The sequence below is a fragment of the Lotus japonicus genome, chromosome 4 (assembly GCF_012489685.1).
Source record: "Lotus japonicus ecotype B-129 chromosome 4, LjGifu_v1.2".
NCBI classification, from domain to species: Eukaryota; Viridiplantae; Streptophyta; class Magnoliopsida; order Fabales; family Fabaceae; genus Lotus; species Lotus japonicus.
This window is the reverse complement of record NC_080044.1, coordinates 12,611,582-12,633,458: the sequence shown is the minus strand read 5'-3', so window position 1 is coordinate 12,633,458 and position 21,877 is coordinate 12,611,582. Positions and strand designations below refer to the sequence as shown.

The following is a 21,877-nucleotide window of genomic DNA, read 5'->3' as shown; positions in this document are numbered from 1 at the left end:
GCTGCATAATTGAGGGACCGGATCTGACCTGCTTGGACGAAGAAGATGCCAACGAGCTACCAAGGTTTCTCGGCCTACGCAGAAGAGAGAAAGAGTTGCTTAGCGGCAAAGGATTGCCACAAGCCATCTCCTTGGATTTTAATTGATGGCTCACATGGACTTGCACCTGACCCTCTTTTCTGTTTCCATCCTGTTGTTTCTGGCTAGGATTTCCGCTTTCCCCCACGTGACCACAACTTCCCAGAATATCCACAGAGGTGTCATGTGTCTTCACTCCAGATTGACCCAAATTTAGTATATTGTTTTCCACTGCTATTGGGCCATGGCCCAAACCACCTTGTGGGCTCATTATAGGGATATCTGGTTCCACTATTGCCTCATCCGCACCATCTGCTACATTACTATCCTCCACACCCTCCTCACGTGCACCACCCCCATTGACCACATTATCATTAATTCCATCATCATTGGTAGTGGGGGCCACCGCCGCCACTTCAGATTCTACATCTGCAACATTGCACGCTTCCCCCATAATTTGGCTCCCCATTTTATCCTCCTCCATAATTAGATTCACGGGGAAGTCCACCCCCATTACGCCATCATTAATGCCCCCCAGAACATTACTCGCTCCTTGGGAGTGGTTACCGACCCCCTGGGACGCCGTTTGGTTATCAGGGTTCACCGGCCATGTCCCTTCATCTTCCTCGCCGGAATCGTCACCACCTAAGTTGTTCAGATCATCGCTTAACGACCATCCAGATGTCACATCCTCTCCGTCCTCCACGCTTGCCATACAGGCACACTGGTTTTGCCCCCCTTCTTCAATAACACTTGAGTGGTGCTATAACGCACGGCCTGGGAAAGTACAACAGTACTAAATTGATAACAAGTCATAATTGTATATAAAAAATAGGTGCCTAAAAAATAAAACAGGCAATATGAATTCTAATTTTTTTTTTTCAAATACAACTAGTCATGGAAATCGTGTGTGTGACGCTGTCGTATCATATGATTAAGTCCTCTAAAAAATTTCCCTTCAAAAAATTGTCGTTATTATCTTTCCTTCTCCTTTGTTTGTGGTGACACGTGATTCAAACATGGTAATTCTAAAAATTTTAATTTGTAGTTTCTCTCACAATTCCACGACAGAAGTGATGATAAAAGTGAAAATGTATAACCCTAGCTTGCAAAGCCAAAGAAAGAGCAAGCTTGGGCGCAACCACCCATCCCTCTTTGGGAGTTCCTTCTTCTTTAAGAAAGTTCCCCCTTCTGTTTGGTGGACGTTTTCCCCACAATATAGAGTTCTCTTCAAAATTAGGCCTACTCAAATAAGTGAGTTTTCTCTATCTTAGAGTCAAGGCTTTCTCCCATTTCTCTTGGCTATCATTGTTTATCCTTAACCCCGCCACACTTACATCCACCTCGGCTGCCTACGCCCCCGTGTCCTGCCATTTCCTCCATTGCGCTTTTCGCCTTAGTGGCCACCACCACTACTACCACCCCCGTTGCCTCTGCCACCTCCGTCATCCACACCGAGTTCACCGCTATCTCCACTGCTTCCACCTCTGCAACCACCGCCTTCATTCTCCTCCTCAGCTTTCTTCATCTGTTTGTTACGTTCTACTGAAGCTGAGATTTCCTTTCCTCGTTCTCAATATTGAAAGTTTGACTCTCCTTTTGGTTCCACTGAAACCACAATATTTACTTCCAGGCTTGCAACTCCAGCAGAGACAAATGAGTTGTTAAATTTGGAGCAAAGTCTAAAAATGAAGAAAAAACAAGCTCTTTCCGCTCATAACTGAGTTGGTTCAATGGTGAATATTGGGGGTTTATGAGTTTTTAATGTTATAATTTAATTCATGTATTTAATTGAATTTTTTTATAGGCAAATGTTAGTTGTTGGTAATGTTAATGAATTAGTCTCTCCTTAGGATTCGAACCATAAACCCTTCACCATTCATCTCACTCAACATCGATCATATTCTTTATCTCTTACCAATTGAGCTAACCTTAACAATTTGAGTGAACATGCATGTGTTTAAGTTTCTTATCTATGTGCATTGTTACATTGCTTCAATTCCCACATGCTATTAGTGTATGTGCCGATTGATACAGGTTTAATCAATTTTGTCCTCGTGCCAAAAAGGCATATTGACCTGTAAGTAAGACAGTAAACAGATAAAGACACGATTATTGATCCCAACTCTCATGAAAAGAATCTCCCTCGAATATTATCGTAGGAGAAAAGGTCCTTCTACCCATGCAAGTTGAAAAATAAAATACCACTATTCTAGCTTAAGCTTTTGTACAGTAATTTGATTTGATTCTGAACTCAAGACTTGTTGGGACCAAATCACAAAACGCACCGATTCCTGAAGTCTCATCATCTCATGCCAACTATAGCTTCAATTGAGAAGCTTGTGTGTGTGTAGTTTATGACTCTAAAACGGTGCTGCTTTTGAATTTCCAAAAAGAAGACAAAAAGTAAATGAAAATTTGTAATAAAACGTTATGGTTTGATGGAAGCTTGCGTTAGAGAGAAACAGAACAAATGAAACAGAGTTGGTACCTTGAGAATGTCATCCAAATAAGGAGTAGCAACAATTTCTGCAGACAAGACGACAACAAAAGCTCTTTCGCTATGCACAGACAAATATGACTTCATTTCACCAAGAACCTTCACAAATTCCTGATCTGATTCCCCTGTCACGCCATCGTGGTCACTTGATCTTTGGTTTGCCACAAACTCAATCTTTTTCTTCATCTCTGACCTGCTGCAACAGAACCTTCCTTTTCCCACGCTTGGAACATAGTTGAAGAAACGGTGAGAATTGGAGCTCAGTGAAAGGCAAGTTACATGGCTTTTCATTGACATGGGAAGCTTTGAAATAGTGGCAGCCATGCCCTCCTCCTTCTCCTTTCTCTAACCAAACTCAACAAAGTATTTGTTTGAGCAGAGAAAGTACATTTTGGAGAGGGAACTGGTTTATATTATCTCAGCAGATTCGACGATTCCTTTGTATTATGTGCTTGGAAACAAGTGGATTTTCATAGCTTGTTTGGAAACTACTTAGTTTAGTTTTCCAATTTTTTTCTTTTAAAGGGAAATTCACTGAAACTACTTAGCATGTTTGTATTTTCATAGCGTTTTTTCTTTTCCAAGTCAAAAAAGAATCAATTTAGAATAAATGTAAAGTGAGAAGCACCCCTGGATAGTTAAGGCTTGAGAATCGATTCTGCCTGATCCAATGAAAATCCAAACATGCTGAAGCAGTGATGGATCCAATAATTTTATGTTGTGGGAACAACATAAGAATTTGTTATGTATAATTCATAATTGTATATATATGTCTTGTTGTACACAACACAAATTAATAGAAAAATTTAGAATTTGAATTCGGTTTAGATGATACTATAGTTTTTAAACATCATGTGCTCTTTTGGAATATTGCCGGAGACTAGTGCATAAACAAAATAATAACAACACATGCAAATATAATAATAAACTATGAAAATATAGCATTATTAATATAGATGGAGGGAATAAATAAATAAATAGACTAACGAATAGTAATGAAATGTAAGTATAGAGGGACTACTATTAACATTGTTAATTAAAGAATAAGTGCATTTGTGTTGGCTCAATAGATGACTAAAAGCAAATTATCCATATCTTTCACACAAAACCTTAAGTTATTGAGTGTATGAGTTTTCTCACATATAAACTACACAACACTTTCATTTTCTTCCAATGTAAGACTTCTTTATCACACTTGTATCCCAACAATCTCCCTGCCTCAAGTGTGAGTCTCTCTTTAGCAGAAACCTCCATAGCCCACATACTTGTACTGTCGTTGGTTGGCTTTCCATTAATAGGGCACGCTATCTGTTCACCACATTGTCATGAAGACTTTCGACATAAAAGCCACCACTATGGTTGCACCAATCATTGCCTCTACACCACTGTAAGGTTAAGATATGGCTAAAAGTTAGGGAAATCTCCATATTGGTCCCAAAGAAAACTATACATCTTTCACACAAAGCCTTATGGTTTTTGGTATCAACAACAAGAAAAAAACAACTAAATGGAAACAACAATTAGCTATGGCTCTTGGCATAGACAACGTCCTAGGCGTCGAAAGGTAAGGCTTCATTCCTGAGTGGACGAGAAGAAGGCGAAGATATCCCTTCCCCTGAATATGGCGGAAGTGAAAATACACCTCTACACGGCCAGAACCACACATGAAAATTTAATTTACCTACATGTGGCTTGTGGCGTCCAATCCAATTATGTGGTTGGCTCATAGCTCAATGTGGAGACCTTCTGAAGTTTTAGGCATTTCTCTACCCAAATTGATATCACCATTGATGATTGGTGCGACCATGATGATAACTCCTTATATTGAAAGTCGTGTTGATAATGTGGTGGTCAAACGACATATCCTGTTGACGTGGTGATAAGAGAACGAGAATGCAAGTGTGGATAACTTCCGTTGAAAGGAGAGTATGGCAACATGGTGGTGACGCACACTTGAGAGAGAAAATGTAAGAATTCAGTTGTGAGTTGGAGTCCAACCGACAGGTGTCCTTAGTCGGCAAAACCGTCAGTTGGGACTTGCCATAAATTTTTTGCATCCTGATTAGTATAGACGATTGATAAGACACCTCATTTATCTTTTTTTCACTTGACCATAATTGTCCTATTGGATTCACATTTTATCTTAGTTCACGCAATAACCTAAAAAGAGCAGTGGGAAGTCGCATTGTTGATAAACCACTACTTAAAAGGTAATTCGACACAAGGTGTGCTATTGAGTAGACATGATTTATGATCCGAATATGAGAATTTGTCCCCTAATACAGGTTCCTCACATGTTGGCTTGTTTATTTGGGAGTCTCTCATTTCCTGAAAAATGAAGAAGCAAATTATAAAACACAATTTCACGTTAAACCGCTACTTAAAAGGAAATCTGACACAAGGTGGGCTATTAAGTAGACATGATTTATGATCAGAATTTGTCCCCTAATACATAGGTTCCTCACAGGTTGGCTTGTTTATTTGGTAGTCTCTCATTTCTTGAAAAATGAAGAAGCAAATTATAAAACACAATTTCACGTTAAACCGCTACTTAAAAGGAAATCTGACACAAGGTGTGCTATTAAGTAGACATGATTTATGATCAGAATTTGAGAATTTGTCCCCTAATACATAGGTTCCTCACAAGTTGGCTTGTTTATTTGGGAGTCTCTCATTTCCTAAAAAATTGAAGAAACAAATTATAAAACACAATTTCACATTAATCCGTTGATGTTGATGTCGAATACCGTTCTATGACATTCATTGTGTGAGTTGAAATGATTACAGAGACTCATTTCAAACCTTCGTGTACCACATTCTACACCTATGGACATGACTTGCATATAGTTTCATCAATGACGTTTTTAACGTGTTAAAAAAATTGTAGTTGAAATGAGCTATCACATTAACAAATATTGAGAAAGTGGGAATTTGAGTTTCTTCTTGGCAACAACACAAAAAGTAGCCATGAAATGAGTCCGCCTATGTTACACTATGTTTGGTTGTGAAGAGAGAGATAGAGAAGAGAGATTAGAGAAGAGAGAAGTTGAGTAAAGAGCAAGGTTATTAAAACCGGACCGGTGATCAAACCGGTGAAGGCACCGGTTCAAGGTTCATTGGTTCAACCGTAGTTAAACCGTGATCTAACCGGTTCTACCGCTATAAATTAAATAATATGATTTTAAATAAATATAAAATATAAGGTTATATCAAAATCCAAAATATATCAAAGTAGAGTAGTAATATAAAATTATGTGAAAAAATCTAGAAAAAAAATTTGATGGATTAGAGCAACTCCAACGCTGGTTTCTTAGTCCAGCTGGAGTTGCTAAGAAATCAAGGGACAGTTTCTTTTGCATTGGAGCAGTTTCTTAATGGTTTCTTAATTCTCTGAGCAGTGCCCAGAGTTCCTTCCACAAGGAACTCTGCTTTTGGTTTCTTAGCATTAAAAAAATATTATTTTCTCTCACTTGCTTCAACAGATTGCTTCAGATTTCGGAGGGAAAGAAACAGAATGAACATCAACACACACAACAGAATGAACATCAACACACACAACATGAACATAAACCACAATTCCTGAAATTTTATTCAACAATAAAATAAGAAAATAATTACAAAACTATAATGAAATGTTCAGAAGATGAATTTTTTTACATAGAAAAAAGAAAAACCAAAAAACACAGAAGCTGAAAGGGTGTGATCCGGTCGTTTTTGCTCCGATCTTGACTGTGTCAAATAACAGGAGCTCCGATCCGGTCGTTTTTGCTCCGATCTGAAAGGGAAATGAAAGAAATTAAATAGAAGAGTAATGGAACTGACGAAAATCAACAAAACCAACAAAATCAACAATAACTCACCTCAAATCGGCTTGCATGCGTGAAAGAGGGGCGGTGGAGGCTGCGTCGTGGCCGGAAGAGGCAGTGAGTGGGTGAGCGAGAGAGGAGGAAGAGAGCGATTTGAGGTTGCGGTGAGGTGGGTTTCGACGGCGGTGAGGTGGGTTTTGGTTGCGGTGAGGTGGGTTTCGTTGGCGGTGAGGTTGCAGACAGAAGGAGGACCTGGAGGAAGACAGAAGAAGAGAAGAGGACAGGAAGAAGAAGAAAAGGGGAGAAGAAAGGAGGAAGAAAGGGAGAGAAGAGGAGCGTGAAGGGAGAAGAGGAGAGGAAGAAGAACGGCTAGGGTTATGGAGAGTGAGAAAGGAAAATAAGGTTTATATAGTGGGTGACCTGCTTAGCAGGTCAGCCCACCGTTATTGACCGGTTATAGACGGTTTCTGCCCGTTTGGTTTAACCGGTTAGACCGGTTTTTTTTAATTTAATTATTTTAAATATTTAGTAAAGTTAAATTTAAATTAAATTCGTATAAATATTAATTAAATTATTTTTAAGCTGAAATATTGATTTAGTATTAAATTTTAAATTTAAATTGGGTGAAAATAAATATTATTAATTTATGTTGTATGGTGGGACACGAGTGAGACCCTTCAAATAGTAATTTAAGAAACCATGGGTTGGAGCAAAATCTGCTTCAGTTCCTTAAGAGTTCCTTAAGTCTGATGTGGCAGTACGGGCCCACCGGAATAGTGCAAAATAGTGCCGAATAGTGTGTTAAGAAACCAAATAAGAAATTGTGGGTTGGAGTTGCTCTTAGTCCGTTGGAAAACAAGCAAGTACTTAAAAGATGACTACTAGTATATATCAAAGCTCGATCTCCTTCCAATGTCAAACGTGACAGCTTCCTAGAGCCTATTAATTGCTATACTAATTGGAAAACGGGAGGTTGTGGACAAACCTAAAAAGTAATTATAACCTATACTGATAGACAAGGGGAAAGCACGCATGAGACACACTTGCTCTCACATCATAGCTTAAAAATAAAATTTCACCCACAAGGCTTCTCTCGTTCTCCTCTCCCACCGTATCAGATCTACTCAGTGTTTGCAGTTCACAACATTGCTTAATGGTGCACAAATTAGCACAAATTTACAAAGGAAGGCTGGGAACGTAGTGGCACACGCCTGGGAGAAGCCTGGATGAAGAGGAAAACCGAGCTGGAGATGATTGTCGCCGTTCGGAGCTTTTATTCCAGAACCAGTTAAACCCATTGGCTGCACGACAGATCTGATGAAGACAATGAGAGCTGCAGTTTCTTGCCTTTTTTTTCAACCTAAAGATCAGGATCTAGGGTTTCTTGCCTTGTTTTTTTAGACCTGATGTCTACTGGAATGAGCCCATCGACCCATGTTTGTCTAAAAAAGCAAAAAAAAAAAAAGCTTTTTCATTGGACCGCCCTAAACCGCCAACCGACCGGTTTTCACCGGGTCGCCCGGTTTTTGACCGGTTTTCCGGTTCGTCTCCGGTTTTCTCACTACACGGTTTTATGGTTACTTTAGACCGGCAGAGGGTCCGGTTCACGGTTCAAACGGTTGAACCGGCCAGTCCGGTTTTAATAACCATGGTAGAGAGAAATAGGTGAGAGATAGAGTAGATTTAGAGGTTGTTTGGTATGGTAGAGATAAAGGAGAGAGAGAGAAGAGAAATAATGAGGTGGAAGAGAGAGAAAAATTAACTTTTGATTAAAATAATATTTTTTGAAAAATTGTAAGAAAGTGGCGGTTTAAAACTGCCACTAAAAGCCCAAAAGTAGAAAAAAAAAAGTAAAAAACGTTGTTTGAAAAAAAAGTAAGAAAGTGGCGGTTAAAAGCCAAGAAGCAGAAGAAAAAAAAAGTAAAAAAACCCAGCCCCTTTTACTATTCCTTTTCTCTCCAAATTGGGGGAACCAAAAAATGGGGTAGGGCCCACATAAATTCAGAATTTCTCCTCCCCCAATTTTGCAACTAAACAAGGATGCTTCAACAATCTCTTATCTATCTCTATCTCTTCTCTCAATCTCTTCTCTATCTCACCACAACCAAACAAAGTGTTAAAGTGAGTGATCGAATGTGGATCATCTTAATTGATTGTGTTATTTTATTAATTTTTTTAAGGCTTAAAAGCATTTTTGGTCACCCACGAATTCGAAATGTGCAAAAGGAGTTCTTAACATTTAAAAATAGCATTCTTAATCCTCAACGTTATCCTCCGTCAACAGTTTTGATCCCTTTACCCTTTTCCGTTAGAAAACTAACGTTTTCTGAAAAACCCAGGAAAAATTAATAATCTTCAATTATTCTTTCACCATCTTCATCACTTTCTCCATAAAACCCAGAAAATAAAAAAAAATTATCATCTTTATTTTTCCATCACCTAAAACCCAGTAAATTCAGAAAACACGCTATTTCAACCACCGTCTACCAGACACATATGTCAACATCAAACCAAATGCAAGAGAGATATAGCCACAGTGCCACACGAAGAAAGAAAACAACTGAACAAACGAACACAATTGATATGATGAAATTGAAGAGGCTTAATAGTCAAAAGAATGAAAGTGGTGGGTTACTATTAAGCTCCAATTGCATATATGTACTCAGTTTCCAAATCCTTTCTATTTTCCTATGATTCCCCCTTCGTTAATGTACCAAGTGCTTTACTTGTTTTCCAGAAAATTAATTCATAAACACACCATCTCACCCACAATTAAACTAGATGCAACTTTTCTTAACCAAACCCCACAACCCAGTATTGCTACAACCACAACAGAACCCACCCAGATGAAGTGATTCAGAATGAGAGTGAGAGAGAGACATCGTTTGAGTGAGAACCATCATTGTTGCGAGCTCAGTCTCGCGTACCGCCGCCACCAGTCCCGATTTCGTCCCTCACCAACCCAGATCTGACCCCAGCGAAAGGCCTCAGTAAACCAACAATCAGATCCACGCTCACAACGAGATGATGAAGGGTTTTGGTGAATTAAATGGAAGAATGGGACTGTAAATATTAATTATTTTATTTTCTGGATTTTATGTTTTTAATGATGGAGAAGATGATGAACATGAAGGAGGAAGGAGATGAAGATTAATGGGTTTTTATTTTATTTAATTTTATCAATTTAAATATTATTTAAAAATTCCACGTAGGCAGAAAACGTTAGTTTTCTAACGGAAAAGGGTAAAGGGACCAAAACTGTTGACGGAGTATAACGTTGAGGATCAAGAATGCTATTTTTAAATGTTAGGGACTCCTTTTGCACATTTCGAATTCGTGGGGGACCAAAAATGCTTTTAAGCCTTTTTTTAAAGTAACTAATCACTATTAATAGTTATTAGTTATGGTGTTTATTTTATTTTAAATCCGGACAAAATTGCAGATAAGTTTTATGCAAAAGAAATCTCTATGTAACTAAGGTAAGTTGTATTTGTCAAAAAAACAAAACTAAGGTAAGTTGTATTTCATGTAGGCATGGCAATGGGTCGGGTAGGGTGCGGGTTTTGCCAAATCCAAACCCAAAATCAAAAGCCCACACCCGCACCCACACCCGAACCCGAAATGGGTGGTGAACTTAAACCCACACCCGAACCCATTGGGTTTCGGGTTCACCCGACCCGTGCCCACACCCGCACACAACCACAAACAAACAGCTGAACCCGGAAACCCGACCCGAAAAAGAACCCGAATTATAAAACCTGACAAAAGAAATAATGGGGAAACTACTTGAAGAACATCCAGCAGCAGCCAGTCAGCTACTTGTAATGAGTTTGTAGCTGAAGCAAACCCTAAACTAAACAAAGGCTAAGGGGAAACGGTTGAAGGGAAGAGAGAAAACCTGAAGCGGAGGTGACGGCGGCTCCGTGGACGCTTGGACGGTGGCTCCGTGGACGGAAGAAGGAGACAGAGCAGGACTGGAAGAGGAGAACAGTAGCAGTGAAGAAGAAAGCCGTGAACTGAAACTCTGAAAGTGGAACCTCAAACCCTAATTCTATTCTAATAACATATATATATACCTAAGGATATATCTGGAATTTCACTTATACAGAGTCGGGTTCGGGTGCGGGTTTGGCCAAACCCAAACCCGAAAACAGTTACAGTAATCGGGTAAAACCCGAACCCGAACCCGAACCCATTTAACTCGGGTTTTCACCCAAAAAATCAGGTCGGGTCGGGTCGGGTGCCCACGGGTTCGGGCTTCTCTGCCATCCCTAATTTCATGTGATGTAGATATGGTGACGTTGAGAAGGCAGGAGTGACATGTACTAGTAGGAGAATTACATGTAGATTATTTATTAATAATATTGTAGAGTTCTTAAAACTCTGAATCAACCCTGTAAGTTTATTGTAATTATAAACTAACCCCAATACCTTCTATTTTTTGAATTCAGTCCTTATGTCATCCAATTTTTTCACCTTCTTTCTCCTCGTTTCAGATATGTTCACCTTCTTTCACTTTCATTTGGCCTCTGGTTTTAGGGTTCTATCTCTTCAACACCTCAAATTAGGTTTCAAAATTTTCCCAGACTCGAATTTCCCCAAATCCTAACAATTAGGGTTCATACAAATTGAATTTCCCATCAAGGGATTAGTGGAGAGAAGAGAACAATTGTGAAGATGGAAAGTGACACCCTCAATGGAAACAGCAATATCACTTGGCAACCAAGTATCACAGAACCTACCAAAACCACAAACACCAAAAAAATTCCCCATCAAACTTTAAACATCTCTTTTTAAACTAGAGAAATGCATGTCTGAGTTGGACTCCATCCATTAATCAGTTGAACAAAGATTGGTACTCGACGAGGGAATTCCAATTCAAAACTACAGAAATCCCTCGGGTTTCTTCCTTCTAGCCTTAAGTTTTTGTTCTGTTTTGGCCAAGTTTCCCTGCTGTATTGGCAGCTAAGCGAGTCTTGGTGTTGTCACCCTGTCCTTGGGGTTGGAATACCCTAGTATTCCTATTAATACAATTTTACTTAAAAAAAAACAGAAACTTTTGATGGAAGTTCAGCAAACCTAATCTTAATACTTACGTACATAATTATTAAAAAAGGTGAGGAAATATTTAGTAAGCTATAATTCAGTTAGGGTCATAGTGTAAATAATATAAAAAAGGATCTAGTCAGCACTTGTTATATTAAGTGTTCATACGTATCTAGTATTTTTTTTCTTTTTAAATTCAAGGTTTCTGTTTTGTCCTTCCATGTAACTTCAAAAATGAATTAAAAAATATATAATTTGGCACCAGAACTTAAGTAATTACTAATTAGCAATGGACTAATGGAGTCCATTTGGATACTGATGAGAGCGTGTCACGACTTATCTACTAGAAAAAAACATTAGATAAGTGATAGCAAATGCTATTTACTATTTAGTTTGCATTCAAACGAGTTGATAGTAATTAGTACATGATATAAGCATGAAGAAGCAAGCTGCCTAAATGGCTAAATTCAATCAGTTAAAATTCAGAGAAAAATATCAACCCATGAATTGACCAAGTTCATATGCGGATATTCATATACACCGCAAGAATATCCACCATGTTAAAAATTTTCAAAGAAGACACTATCTGAATTAAAATCTAAGCCCTTGATAAAATTCCTAGGATGCTGCCTCTCAGAATGACTTTGACTCTATTGGGCCACCAGCAACGTCCCTTTCAGAAATCAGAACTCAGAAGCAAGCCTCTAGTAGACAACAGCAGCAGAGTGCAGCCATACTGCAATACAAAACACAAGCTAGTATCAATTTTTCTGCCATCAACACATAAACATCATTAACTTAAAAAACATCTCATTAACAAAGAGACCATGAGAGATTGAAATAAATTAAAACGCTATTTGGCTTTCCCTTGGGTGAATCATGAATGTGAAAGTTCTAATCCAACAAGTTCATTCAGTTTGGTGAACATGCATTGAAAATCGTGATCTGGTTTTACAAAGTACCAAACATTGTTTTGACCTGAAAGTCTGAAACCACACATATACTAAAAATTCTTCCCCAGCTGATTCTACAGCTAAAATCAATTCAGAATTTTTTTCATGTGGGTAGCTTCTAGATAGCAGAATTAATTCTTAAAAAAAGTTGATTCTCAATAGACATGCAAGTAAACAAGATATTAGATCTATTGACTCCTATTAAAAAAAATTAGGGCCATCAGGGATGGCTGACAACATGAATCCAATCAAAATAACTTCTTCTATTGCTTTCTAAGAAAGTGTTTGATTTCCAGTTTAGAAGTCTGTTTGAGACATTGAAATTCGAAATTACATTCCAATGCCCCAAACGTGAAAGAAGCTTTGGACCTCCGGTCGGATAAAACACTTTCAAACTGAAAATCAAACAGATACTAACTCATCAACATCAAAAGAAAAAAAAGGGGAAAACTTCTTGGGTGAACAATCTCAGATTGAATTCATAGCAGTCCATCTACTCTGACTAAACCCCAAAATGCTCTGATGAAAAAAAAGGCACCAGAAAGAAAAAGAGATACATACCATCCTTCAAGAAAACCAGTTTCCTGCCTCTGTTGAGGTTGCTGAGCATATTGCGGAGGGTATTGTTGAGGATAGCCTTGTTGAGGATACCCTTGTGGAGGGTACCCTGCTGGAGGATACCCTTGTGCAGGGTACCCTGGTGGAGGGTAAGCGTCCTTCGATGGATACCCTGTTCAACCCAACTCAGAATCAGTTTCAATAACAAAAAACAAGAACCAAAGAACGAAATCAAGAGATGGGTATGAAGCAAGAGTGCAAAAAAGTACCCTGTGGAGGAGGAACACCAACTGGTGGTTGTTGCTGATGATCGTAGTAGCTCATGTTAATCTGAAAAAGTTGAATTCAAACGAAAGAATGTGAGAAAGTGAAAACGGTTTGTGATGTGGATGGAGAGAAACAATGAAACATGAACAGGGTGTTTTATACAGAGAGAGTTTTAGTGGCGGTGAGAAACTGTTAGGAAGTTTCGTGATACCTTCTTGGATACCTGAAATGCTGCGCGTTTGTTCAAAAGCTGCAACGATTCCGAAAATTATTTGAAGTGTGGATTTTCGCTCTGTTTTCCACTACGCTCTTAGCTTCTTTATTTAAACGTCCTTTATATAACACTTTTGTAAACTTTTTTGACTTTGTTTTCACTTTCCAACGGAACGCGTTTTATTAAATGAGGACAAGGTATTTCAATTTCAAATTCAATCAAAGCATAAAGATACCACAGATGATATATATAATTTTTTTTTTGGAATAAAGTGATCATTATTTTACCATCAGATTCTCAATCTCATCTAAATCATACTTTATCTTTGTCCTTTTTGTCATATTTTCTTTATTTTTCCATCAAATTATTCCAAGTGTAAAAAAAATTATTAAAATTTCAGAGAACTATTTTTTTTTTGCCCAAAAAAGTTAATCCTTCTATATATATATTCCTAACAAATAAAATTTCTATTTACTAAATTGAATTTCTTGGAATCATGCTATCAACTGTTTTCTGATTAAGACGCGTGACATGAATTTTCATATTTAACTATTTATTTTAAATAGATATTCAATCAATCAAAATTATTTTCATTAATCATTTTTTAAATAGATATCTAATCCATTAATGCTAAAAAATTTCTCATTGATTAATATTAAATCAGTTCTCTATGTTGTACCAAATAAAATTCAATTCTCTAATTTTTTGTTACACTTGGAAGTAATATATATTTTTTTGCTACACTTGGAAAGGTGATTCTCTATTAAAAGTATCAATTTTAAAATAAAATAAATTCTTGTGTCATACATATTCTTTAAATTTATATTCTGGTCTCCGTAGGATATCTTAAGTCGTAGGAGCTGGGGGATATATGAGTTGGGTAGGGGAGATCAAGGGATCGATTCTTGGTGAGTGCAGTTTATCTTTCCGATGTAAAAAAAAATTATATTCTGTTATAGTCTTATTATTTTTTCTAACTTTAATAATCCAAAAGTAATCCACAATAAATAGGAATTTATGTGAAGATTCATGCGTTAGTTGGGGTAAGTAGTGTAATAATTTGCCACAAAAGTGTTAGAAAATTAATAGATGCATGTGACATCATGTTTATTTCAGCTTACATAAAAGTGATTTTCAGGAGTGGAAATAACGCAGGCGGCCCAACAGAAGTTCGTGGCTTGTCTCGTTGGAGGCTTGACCTAACTTGACTTGTTTATTAAAAAAGCTGGGCTCAACCTTTTTAAAAGATTTAATTAACTAAAACGGTCATACCTAAGCTATTATAAAAGCCTATTTGGCTTTGATAGACCAACTAATTTATCTATTATTGTTATTATATTATAAATAAACATAGATAATAAGAATTTTGAATGTGGTGCTCCTCTTTTCCATTGTTATGGATTTATTTGGGGCAGAGACTTATTATTATTGGTTTTATTTATATGTTTAAGACTTAACACAATAAACATATTAAAGTCAATCTAACCAAAGCAATCTACAATTAAAGTCCTAACACAATACATAGCCTTGTAGAAACACAATATAATAGAGAGGGACCCGTGTGAGGTAAACCCTTAATTAGGGTTTCTTGAGTATTCGAGAAGGTTAGAACTATGTTTTCTATTTTGTTTACCAATGTATTATTTTTATAGCCGGCGACAATGAGATTAATCTTTCGAAGTTCTAAGATCAAATTAAGCAGATAAATTATCTCTTATAACAAATCATTCTCCATACACATCATCGTCTATGGATCGAACCCTATATACTACTCCCTTCATTTCAAAACTATTGTTGTTTTAACATTATGTTTTATTTTAAATTATTGTTGTTTTATAAGTTCAAAACATTTTATCTCATTTTCTTTCATTCATGTCCTCATTCAATATTATATTTCTTGACTATAACCTCAATTGCCATAAATTGTAAATGTTGAATGTGTGCCACAAAACACTCATACATGAATATATTTTTTTTCTAACAGCTGGAGGTCACGTCTATCTTGGTTATAAATAAATAAATATCAAATTGAAGTGCACAAGCATGTTCATGAGACATCTAGTTAGAACAAATAACCAGTTTTTTGAATTAAAGCATTTGAATGAAAAGTAAGGAACAAAGTGATTGCAAAATTGACCCCTGATTCAATAAAAACAAAGCAAAGCAAGTAAATACAAACCTTGAACTGTAAATGGTGCATATAGTGGAGCTAGCACTACCAAAAAAAAAGTCCGGTCTTGAGATTTGACTGGATTTGCAGGGTTTTTGTTTTTATCTTGGACTCGAAATTATCTCATCCACGGTTGAATGTGGAGTTTGTGGATAGCATTATTTTACATAGGGCTTCATTGATCATGCATACTCGAAATTTCTCCTTGCACCACCTACATACTTCTGGAAATTAATTTTTGGAAACTAAACATTTTCAAAAAACTATTTTTGTGGTCTAGGGAGAGTTTTTCATGTGGTACCAGATCACAAACGTTGTTGGTGGTGCCAGAGCATGTCTAGACATATAATTTATGTGCTAAAAGAAAACTATTTAGCATAAATAGACATATTGGATCAGAACATCAAGATATGATCCAATTATCCATGAATTGACAAGAATTAATAGAGCAACGCTGTAAAGCACTACAGCATATTTGGTTAAATACAGTGGTGGGCGGTGGTGAATATGGCTGAGGGCACAATGATGAACGTGGTTGAGATTATGATGGAATAGTGAGAATCCATAGGGAGGGAGGTATTTGTAAAAAAAACTTCGACGTTCAAGTTAGCTCAAAATCTGAGAGAGAATTTCAAAGTTTAAAAGAGCAGTGAGTGAACAAAATAATTAATACTTAACTTACATTGTGAACAAACCTGTATAAATAGTAATCGAGATGATCAATGGTGGATGCGTTTTACTCGGGAAGCTATCATATCAATGATTTTGTGGAGAACTTGACCAAAATCTTAACATCTTAGTCTTATGTTAAACCAGTTGGTTACAAGAGTGAATGTTTTGCATTTGGTCATCATTTGATCGACTAGGACAACGATGAGCTAAGTGGTCATTTAGGACGACTTGAATAGCTTCACATTTGTAAGTATTAGAATTAGAATTAATTTTTTCATTATTAGAATTATATTTTGAGTATTTGAATATTTTTCCTTAGCTTCATATTTTCTTTCTAAAAGCAACTATTTGTTGCTTTTACTAGATGTGGATCACACATAGATTATATCCGTTAACAAATACTGATTTTAACTTTGTTACGGGGATCTCGTGTCTAACCCATAACTCGGACATCGGTAAAACCGATGCTTGAGCTGAGGGGCGACTGTTATGGGGATCTCGTCTGCAACCTATAGCCCGGACATCGGCAAGACTGGTGCCAGAGCTGATAGACTATTGTCACAAGGATCTCGTCCACAACATATAGCTTGGACATCGGCAAGACCATCCCATAGCTGAGAAACTACAATTACGCGGATATCGTCTGCAACCTATAGCTTGGACACCGACAATACCAATGCCCAAGTTGGGGGACTATTGTTACGGGGATCCATCTTGTCGAGTTACACCCTAGACAAGATGGACTCTGTCGAATTAGATAGCATCACCCCGACTAACCTCCTACCCAGGTCAAGGACCTGCGGTCGTCGACACGACCAAGGCCTAAAGGCCTGGTAGACAAGGGACAACAAAAGACCTAGACAGAGCAATGGCGGAAATCTATATATGTCACCACAAATCGTGGCTCTGCATTGCGCATGCCCAAAGGGAAATTAGGGATCCTACGATGGAGCGTGGCATGCTCCTTGAGAAGGTGCGAGTTGAAAGCGACCTCTCACCAGCAACCCCCGACAAGCAATCTTGCATCGCCCCCGGTTGACCCGCGTCCCACACTTAACACACCAGGCTTGCCACACCCTTCTGCACTATGAGATCTGGGCATAGCAACAAAGATCCAACACTGCACGAGCCCTTGGCAGCAACACTTGAAAGTGATCACCCCATGAGCCTCACAAACCTCCTTTATAAATACCCACCTCTTCAACACGAGAAGGTATAAGTTTTTTGATTCCCTCACTTTACGTTTCTCCATAACTCCACCTCCTTTACTGACTTAAGCATCAGAGTTCCTGTAGGTACCTCAAGTGCGGCGATCCCCACTTCGATTTAGACTCTCCACCCAAGGTTCTCCATCCCCATCCTCCATCGTGTAAGTGTTTAATCCGAGTCCAACCCACCTCACTCCTTGGGCCCGTCGGTTCAAGCTTCATAGTCAATTAGGGATGAAACTATAAATTTTAACTTTTGTAGTAGATTATGCATGCATGTATGAAAATTTCTCTATAATTAATTATAAAGTCAAAATCAATTATAAAATAAAACTTATGTGATTAACTTCTAAGTGACACAATTGATTTTGAATGAAAAAAGTTCATACAATTTTTCAAACATGCTAATAATCAACGTGAGATATCACACCTAAAATTCACAAGATTACATTACATAATATGAATGTATTGAAAAGGGTGAAAGGAAAGGAATGTTGGCGCATGGTTTGATCTGTAATTCATGGGAGTGATGGGGGTCAGAGGGGATAAGATAACATTGCTTTCAAGTTCCAATTTCTGCAATGCTCTGTAAAGCTGGCCTCCAATGCCCACTACCACCATTGAAATGCCTTCCTACACCTTTGTTATTGCTGCTGCTGCCATTGTTTCCCATTCGTTGAATATCCTGTTCCACCTGACACACAAGAAAAAGAGATAACAATGTCATTTGTATTGGATAGGCACACACGCCAAAGAGCCAAAGAGGCAAAGGGAAAATGACAAATCATATTGATTCATATCACAATCCAAAAGTCATCAGATGATTCATATCCAACAGGACCGGGAATGCAATTGACTTATTTAAGAACTTAGTTTTTTAATGGTAAAATGAGTATCATACTCATTAATAGTGATTACTTATTTTAAAAAATTAATAAAATAATCCAATCACCGTTGGAATTGATTGGCCAAACACTATAAATCATTTCCCAGTTATAAAAGAACTCCAACTTGGCCACTTTAGACCCTAATGCAAAGGGTAAGGAGGGGTGACTCTTCATTCATAATTCCTACTTGGTCCCTTCATCTATCCCAAATGGTAAAGATGGTTGGTGTTTGATTCAAGGGGTAATAACATGTTAAGACTAATTTCTTTTCTTCAAAATCAATTTTAACACTATTTAATTATTCATATAACTTTCTCCATAATCAATCATAAAAGATTTCCAATCATACATTGCATTTCTTGCTGTTTTAATTTCTTTTTCTGTTTTCTCTTTTAAAAAGAACTTGGTTTGAAAAGATTGTTTGTTTCTTTAATCAAAAGCATGCATCCAACCATCCTATGATTAGCTCAGCGCTGGTCCTTACGTTCCTTTTGTAATTAGGTAGTGCTTTCATGAAGTGGAAACGTGAAGAAAAAACTTAGAAAGTGATAAAGTAACAAAACAAAAGGGTGCATCATTATTTAGATAGTGCGTGGAGCATGCATTGTGATTGTGTAACGTACTTCCAAATTTCCCATGGTATATAGTCATCTAAATTATCATGACAATTCGGTAGTTGTAAATTATACTGCAACTCATGTAAGTGCCTGTGCTTCTATGTGTCACCCCTATCCCTCTACCCTTTCTTCTTTCTAATAATCAAATTTTAAAAAATTAAATACTACAATACCTCAACATTTCAGTTAAACCCCACCTTAAAAATCTAAGAAAAATGGAAACATCAAAGTGATACTCTAGGCACACATGGACCATGATTGTATAGTGCATGTTTATTTTGACGTTCGAGCTAATTAAGGCAAATGTAATTTTACGTATCAAGACGTGACATTAATAGAAAAGTTAGAATTTATCACATTTGAGATTAACGTGGATTAGATAAGTAGAATTCTGACACACGTTGACCTCAAGGTAGATTCACATCATATTGAATTCAATAGAAATCTAAAAGCACACTTAATAGTTTTATGAGAAAAAGAAAAACCAATTTAAAATTTATAACACAGATCAAATTGTTACCTTAATGGGAGTATCAGAACTTGTAGCTCTGGAATCTTTGTGCTTAAGGTGAACCCCATGAGTACCTCTCTCTTTGAGCAATTTCCCAAGCTTACCAGATTTCTTGGAAGCAAACTCTTTTAAAACATCTGTAGTAGGCAACCAAAAACACAATTTAAAAGATCAATTAATTTCTTATTTTATTATTAAAAACAGAGATTATAGCAAATCAAATCATATCATATATGTAAGAAGTTGACCTTCGAAGCTGATCAAGCGGTAAACCTGGCCAATAAGCAAAGTATCTTCGGGTCTCAGAAGCTTAAGATGCTTTGAATTCAATGGCGTACCATTGTTGTTGTTATTCTCAGAAGACATTAAGACAAGTGCAACATAGTGACCAGGGTTTAAATTCATAACCTGGTTGGCGCTTAGCGACCAATAAATCCTCTCAATCTTGTTCCCTGGGTGCTGAATCACAACCGTGGCAGCCTCTGCAGCTTGGCAATTCCCCATCACAAACAAGTGCTAGCTAGCTGAAGAAGTGAGTTTGAATCTTGATTGAGTGGTGAGTGATGATGATAAATAGTAAAAGTGAAATCTGTAGGAAAACGTTACTTTCGTTACGTCTTCCAATTGGGTGACGTTTGAAAGACAGGTACGGAATGTGCAGTTTCTTTTTTCTGAGGATTCAGAGCAGAGACAGAGGCAGAGAGAACGTGTGTGGATTGTTTGTGTTAATTGGTTGTTATAAATGAAGGTGACGATGTTGTTGTTCTTCCTGCAGGTTAGTTCACTGAGGCACGCCAAGAATCATGCTGAGGGAATGGGATGATCTCAATAGTACTGCGGGTTTTGAAGAATAGTGTGATGTTTTATGTAGAGGCCTGAGTTGTGAACAGGGAAAAGCATGGCATGAAAGGGTGAGAGAGTGATTGAGGAGAGCAGGTGATGAGAAAGTGGGTCAGATTATATAAGAGGTTTTGGAAGGAAGGAGAGAAGTTTATTATGGTCTTCTAAAAACTTGTGCATAGGAAATTTAGCAAGTAATTTATATTTTATAAAAATAAAAATATTTAATATATTATAATATAATTAGGGAAATAATTATTAATAATCCACATTTTAAGATGGTTGTTCATTATCATCTTCCCCAATTCCTCAGGTCCTCTCTCCTCCTGTAGATTTGTTTGCTTCAGCAACCACTCACCTCATCATGTTCATCATTCAACAACAACAAAAAGATTCAGTGACCTGAAACCATTTATCTAAAAAGTAGGCAACTTTAAGCACTAAGATACAGATACAACACCATATTTTTCTCCAAAGATTCAAGCTTTACAAACAAAACCAAATAAACCAGATCTGAACCTCTGAAACTCATACCCAGACACTGACGGCCTCTGGACCAATCCTCCGGTGCTACTCCGCCTCGGCGGAACATAAACTGAATTCGCCAAACTGCCTATCGAACCCGATCTCCTCGTACCTGAACTCGAGACATTCCGAGGCTCCACTTTCTTCCTTGCAGAAACCGAACCAAACCACCGTCGTCATCAAACTCATACCCGCAACCACCACAGACTAACGAACCCACAACATCACATCATTTTTTTTTCATTTGCTTCTCAAAACCTAGTTTTGCATCCTATTTGGCCCTAAATCCAGGATAGGGGAATGAAGAACCAAGGAAAAAAACCAGATCTTGTTCCCAGGAGCAGCAAGATCAATTCTTGTTCAACACCCACACCACAAAATCGCAAAAAGAAGAAAACTTTGCAGGAAAATTGATGAAAACCCATCCTCTGCATCCCCTGTCTTCTCTTGCTCCGATCGATTAGGGGACTCTGCCATGGAGGAATCGCGATTTAGGGCTAGGAATGGTTTTTTTATTTCTAGGTTTGGCTGGGTTTGGATTTTTTACCCTTCTCCATGCCCTCTCCATTGACTTCTATCTGGAATAATCATATGTGAATAGGCCATTGGCTTTGCAGAGATGGTGGGATGGGTTTTGGGGTTTGGATATTGATAGAAGTTTGGATCTGGTGTTGAAGAGAGAAGAGATGAAGAAGGGAGAGAGAAGAGGAAAAGATTAAGGATAAATTATTAACTTAATTATTTACCACATGAGTTAATCTTAAATGAACCCTAATCATTCTCTAACTATTTACTTAATAATTGTATAATATATTAACTATTGTAATTTTTAAAAATATAAAAAATACAAAAAACCTGAAGTGGCAGGTCAAAAGGTAGAGGTGTAACTTTACACAAGTTTTTAGATGACCATAATAAATTTTTCCGAAGAAAGGTAATATATGAAATAACAAATATGATGTGAGATGTGGTAAAAAATTGGAGAGATATAAAAGAGAAAATGAGTGAAATTGTGATGAAAGTAA

General features: G+C 37.4%; 2 protein-coding genes across 5 annotated transcripts; both read right to left on the bottom strand.

The window, feature by feature from the left end:
* Window positions 1-11,795: 11,795 nt before the first annotated feature.
* On the bottom strand, window positions 11,796-13,564 carry LOC130714860 (protein CYSTEINE-RICH TRANSMEMBRANE MODULE 13). Of its 2 annotated transcripts, none has more exons than XM_057564828.1 (4): window positions 13,420-13,564; window positions 13,211-13,271; window positions 12,945-13,113; window positions 11,796-12,166 (listed from the first exon to the last, which is right to left on the bottom strand). In XM_057564828.1, the coding sequence occupies exons 2-4, from the start codon at window positions 13,263-13,265 to the stop codon at window positions 12,121-12,123; spliced, it is 270 nt and encodes an 89-aa protein (XP_057420811.1). In that variant the 5' UTR covers window positions 13,266-13,271; window positions 13,420-13,564; the 3' UTR covers window positions 11,796-12,120. The 2 variants fall into 2 exon arrangements, with proteins under 2 accessions (XP_057420811.1, XP_057420813.1); XM_057564830.1 differs by having other exon boundaries at window positions 13,432-13,522.
* Window positions 13,565-17,792: 4,228 nt separating this feature from the next.
* On the bottom strand, window positions 17,793-21,556 carry LOC130711729 (uncharacterized). 3 transcript variants are annotated; one of them, XM_057561450.1, is made up of 4 exons: window positions 20,094-21,556; window positions 19,736-20,011; window positions 19,497-19,624; window positions 17,793-18,166 (listed from the first exon to the last, which is right to left on the bottom strand). In XM_057561450.1, the coding sequence occupies exons 2-4, from the start codon at window positions 19,989-19,991 to the stop codon at window positions 18,035-18,037; spliced, it is 516 nt and encodes a 171-aa protein (XP_057417433.1). In that variant the 5' UTR covers window positions 19,992-20,011; window positions 20,094-21,556; the 3' UTR covers window positions 17,793-18,034. The 3 variants fall into 3 exon arrangements, with proteins under 3 accessions (XP_057417433.1, XP_057417432.1, XP_057417431.1); XM_057561449.1 differs by having other exon boundaries at window positions 19,736-21,036; window positions 21,081-21,555; XM_057561448.1 differs by having other exon boundaries at window positions 19,736-21,555.
* Window positions 21,557-21,877: the final 321 nt, after the last annotated feature.

Excerpts from the sequence above, each read along its gene's own strand:
- LOC130714860 (XM_057564828.1), bottom strand. The coding sequence starts at position 13,265 with ATGAGCTACTACGATCATCAGCAACAACCACCAGTTGGTGTTCCTCCT. Across the intron at positions 13,114-13,210 it reads TGGTGTTCCTCCTCCACAGG|GGTATCCATCGAAGGACGCT; the intron begins GTACTTTTTTGC and ends TGGGTTGAACAG. Across the intron at positions 12,167-12,944 it reads ACTGGTTTTCTTGAAGGATG|TATGGCTGCACTCTGCTGCT; the intron begins GTATGTATCTCT and ends TTTGTATTGCAG.
- LOC130711729 (XM_057561450.1), bottom strand. The coding sequence starts at position 19,991 with ATGGGGAATTGCCAAGCTGCAGAGGCTGCCACGGTTGTGATTCAGCAC. Across the intron at positions 19,625-19,735 it reads CCGCTTGATCAGCTTCGAAG|ATGTTTTAAAAGAGTTTGCT; the intron begins GTCAACTTCTTA and ends TGCCTACTACAG. Across the intron at positions 18,167-19,496 it reads GTTCTGATACTCCCATTAAG|GTGGAACAGGATATTCAACG; the intron begins GTAACAATTTGA and ends CTTGTGTGTCAG.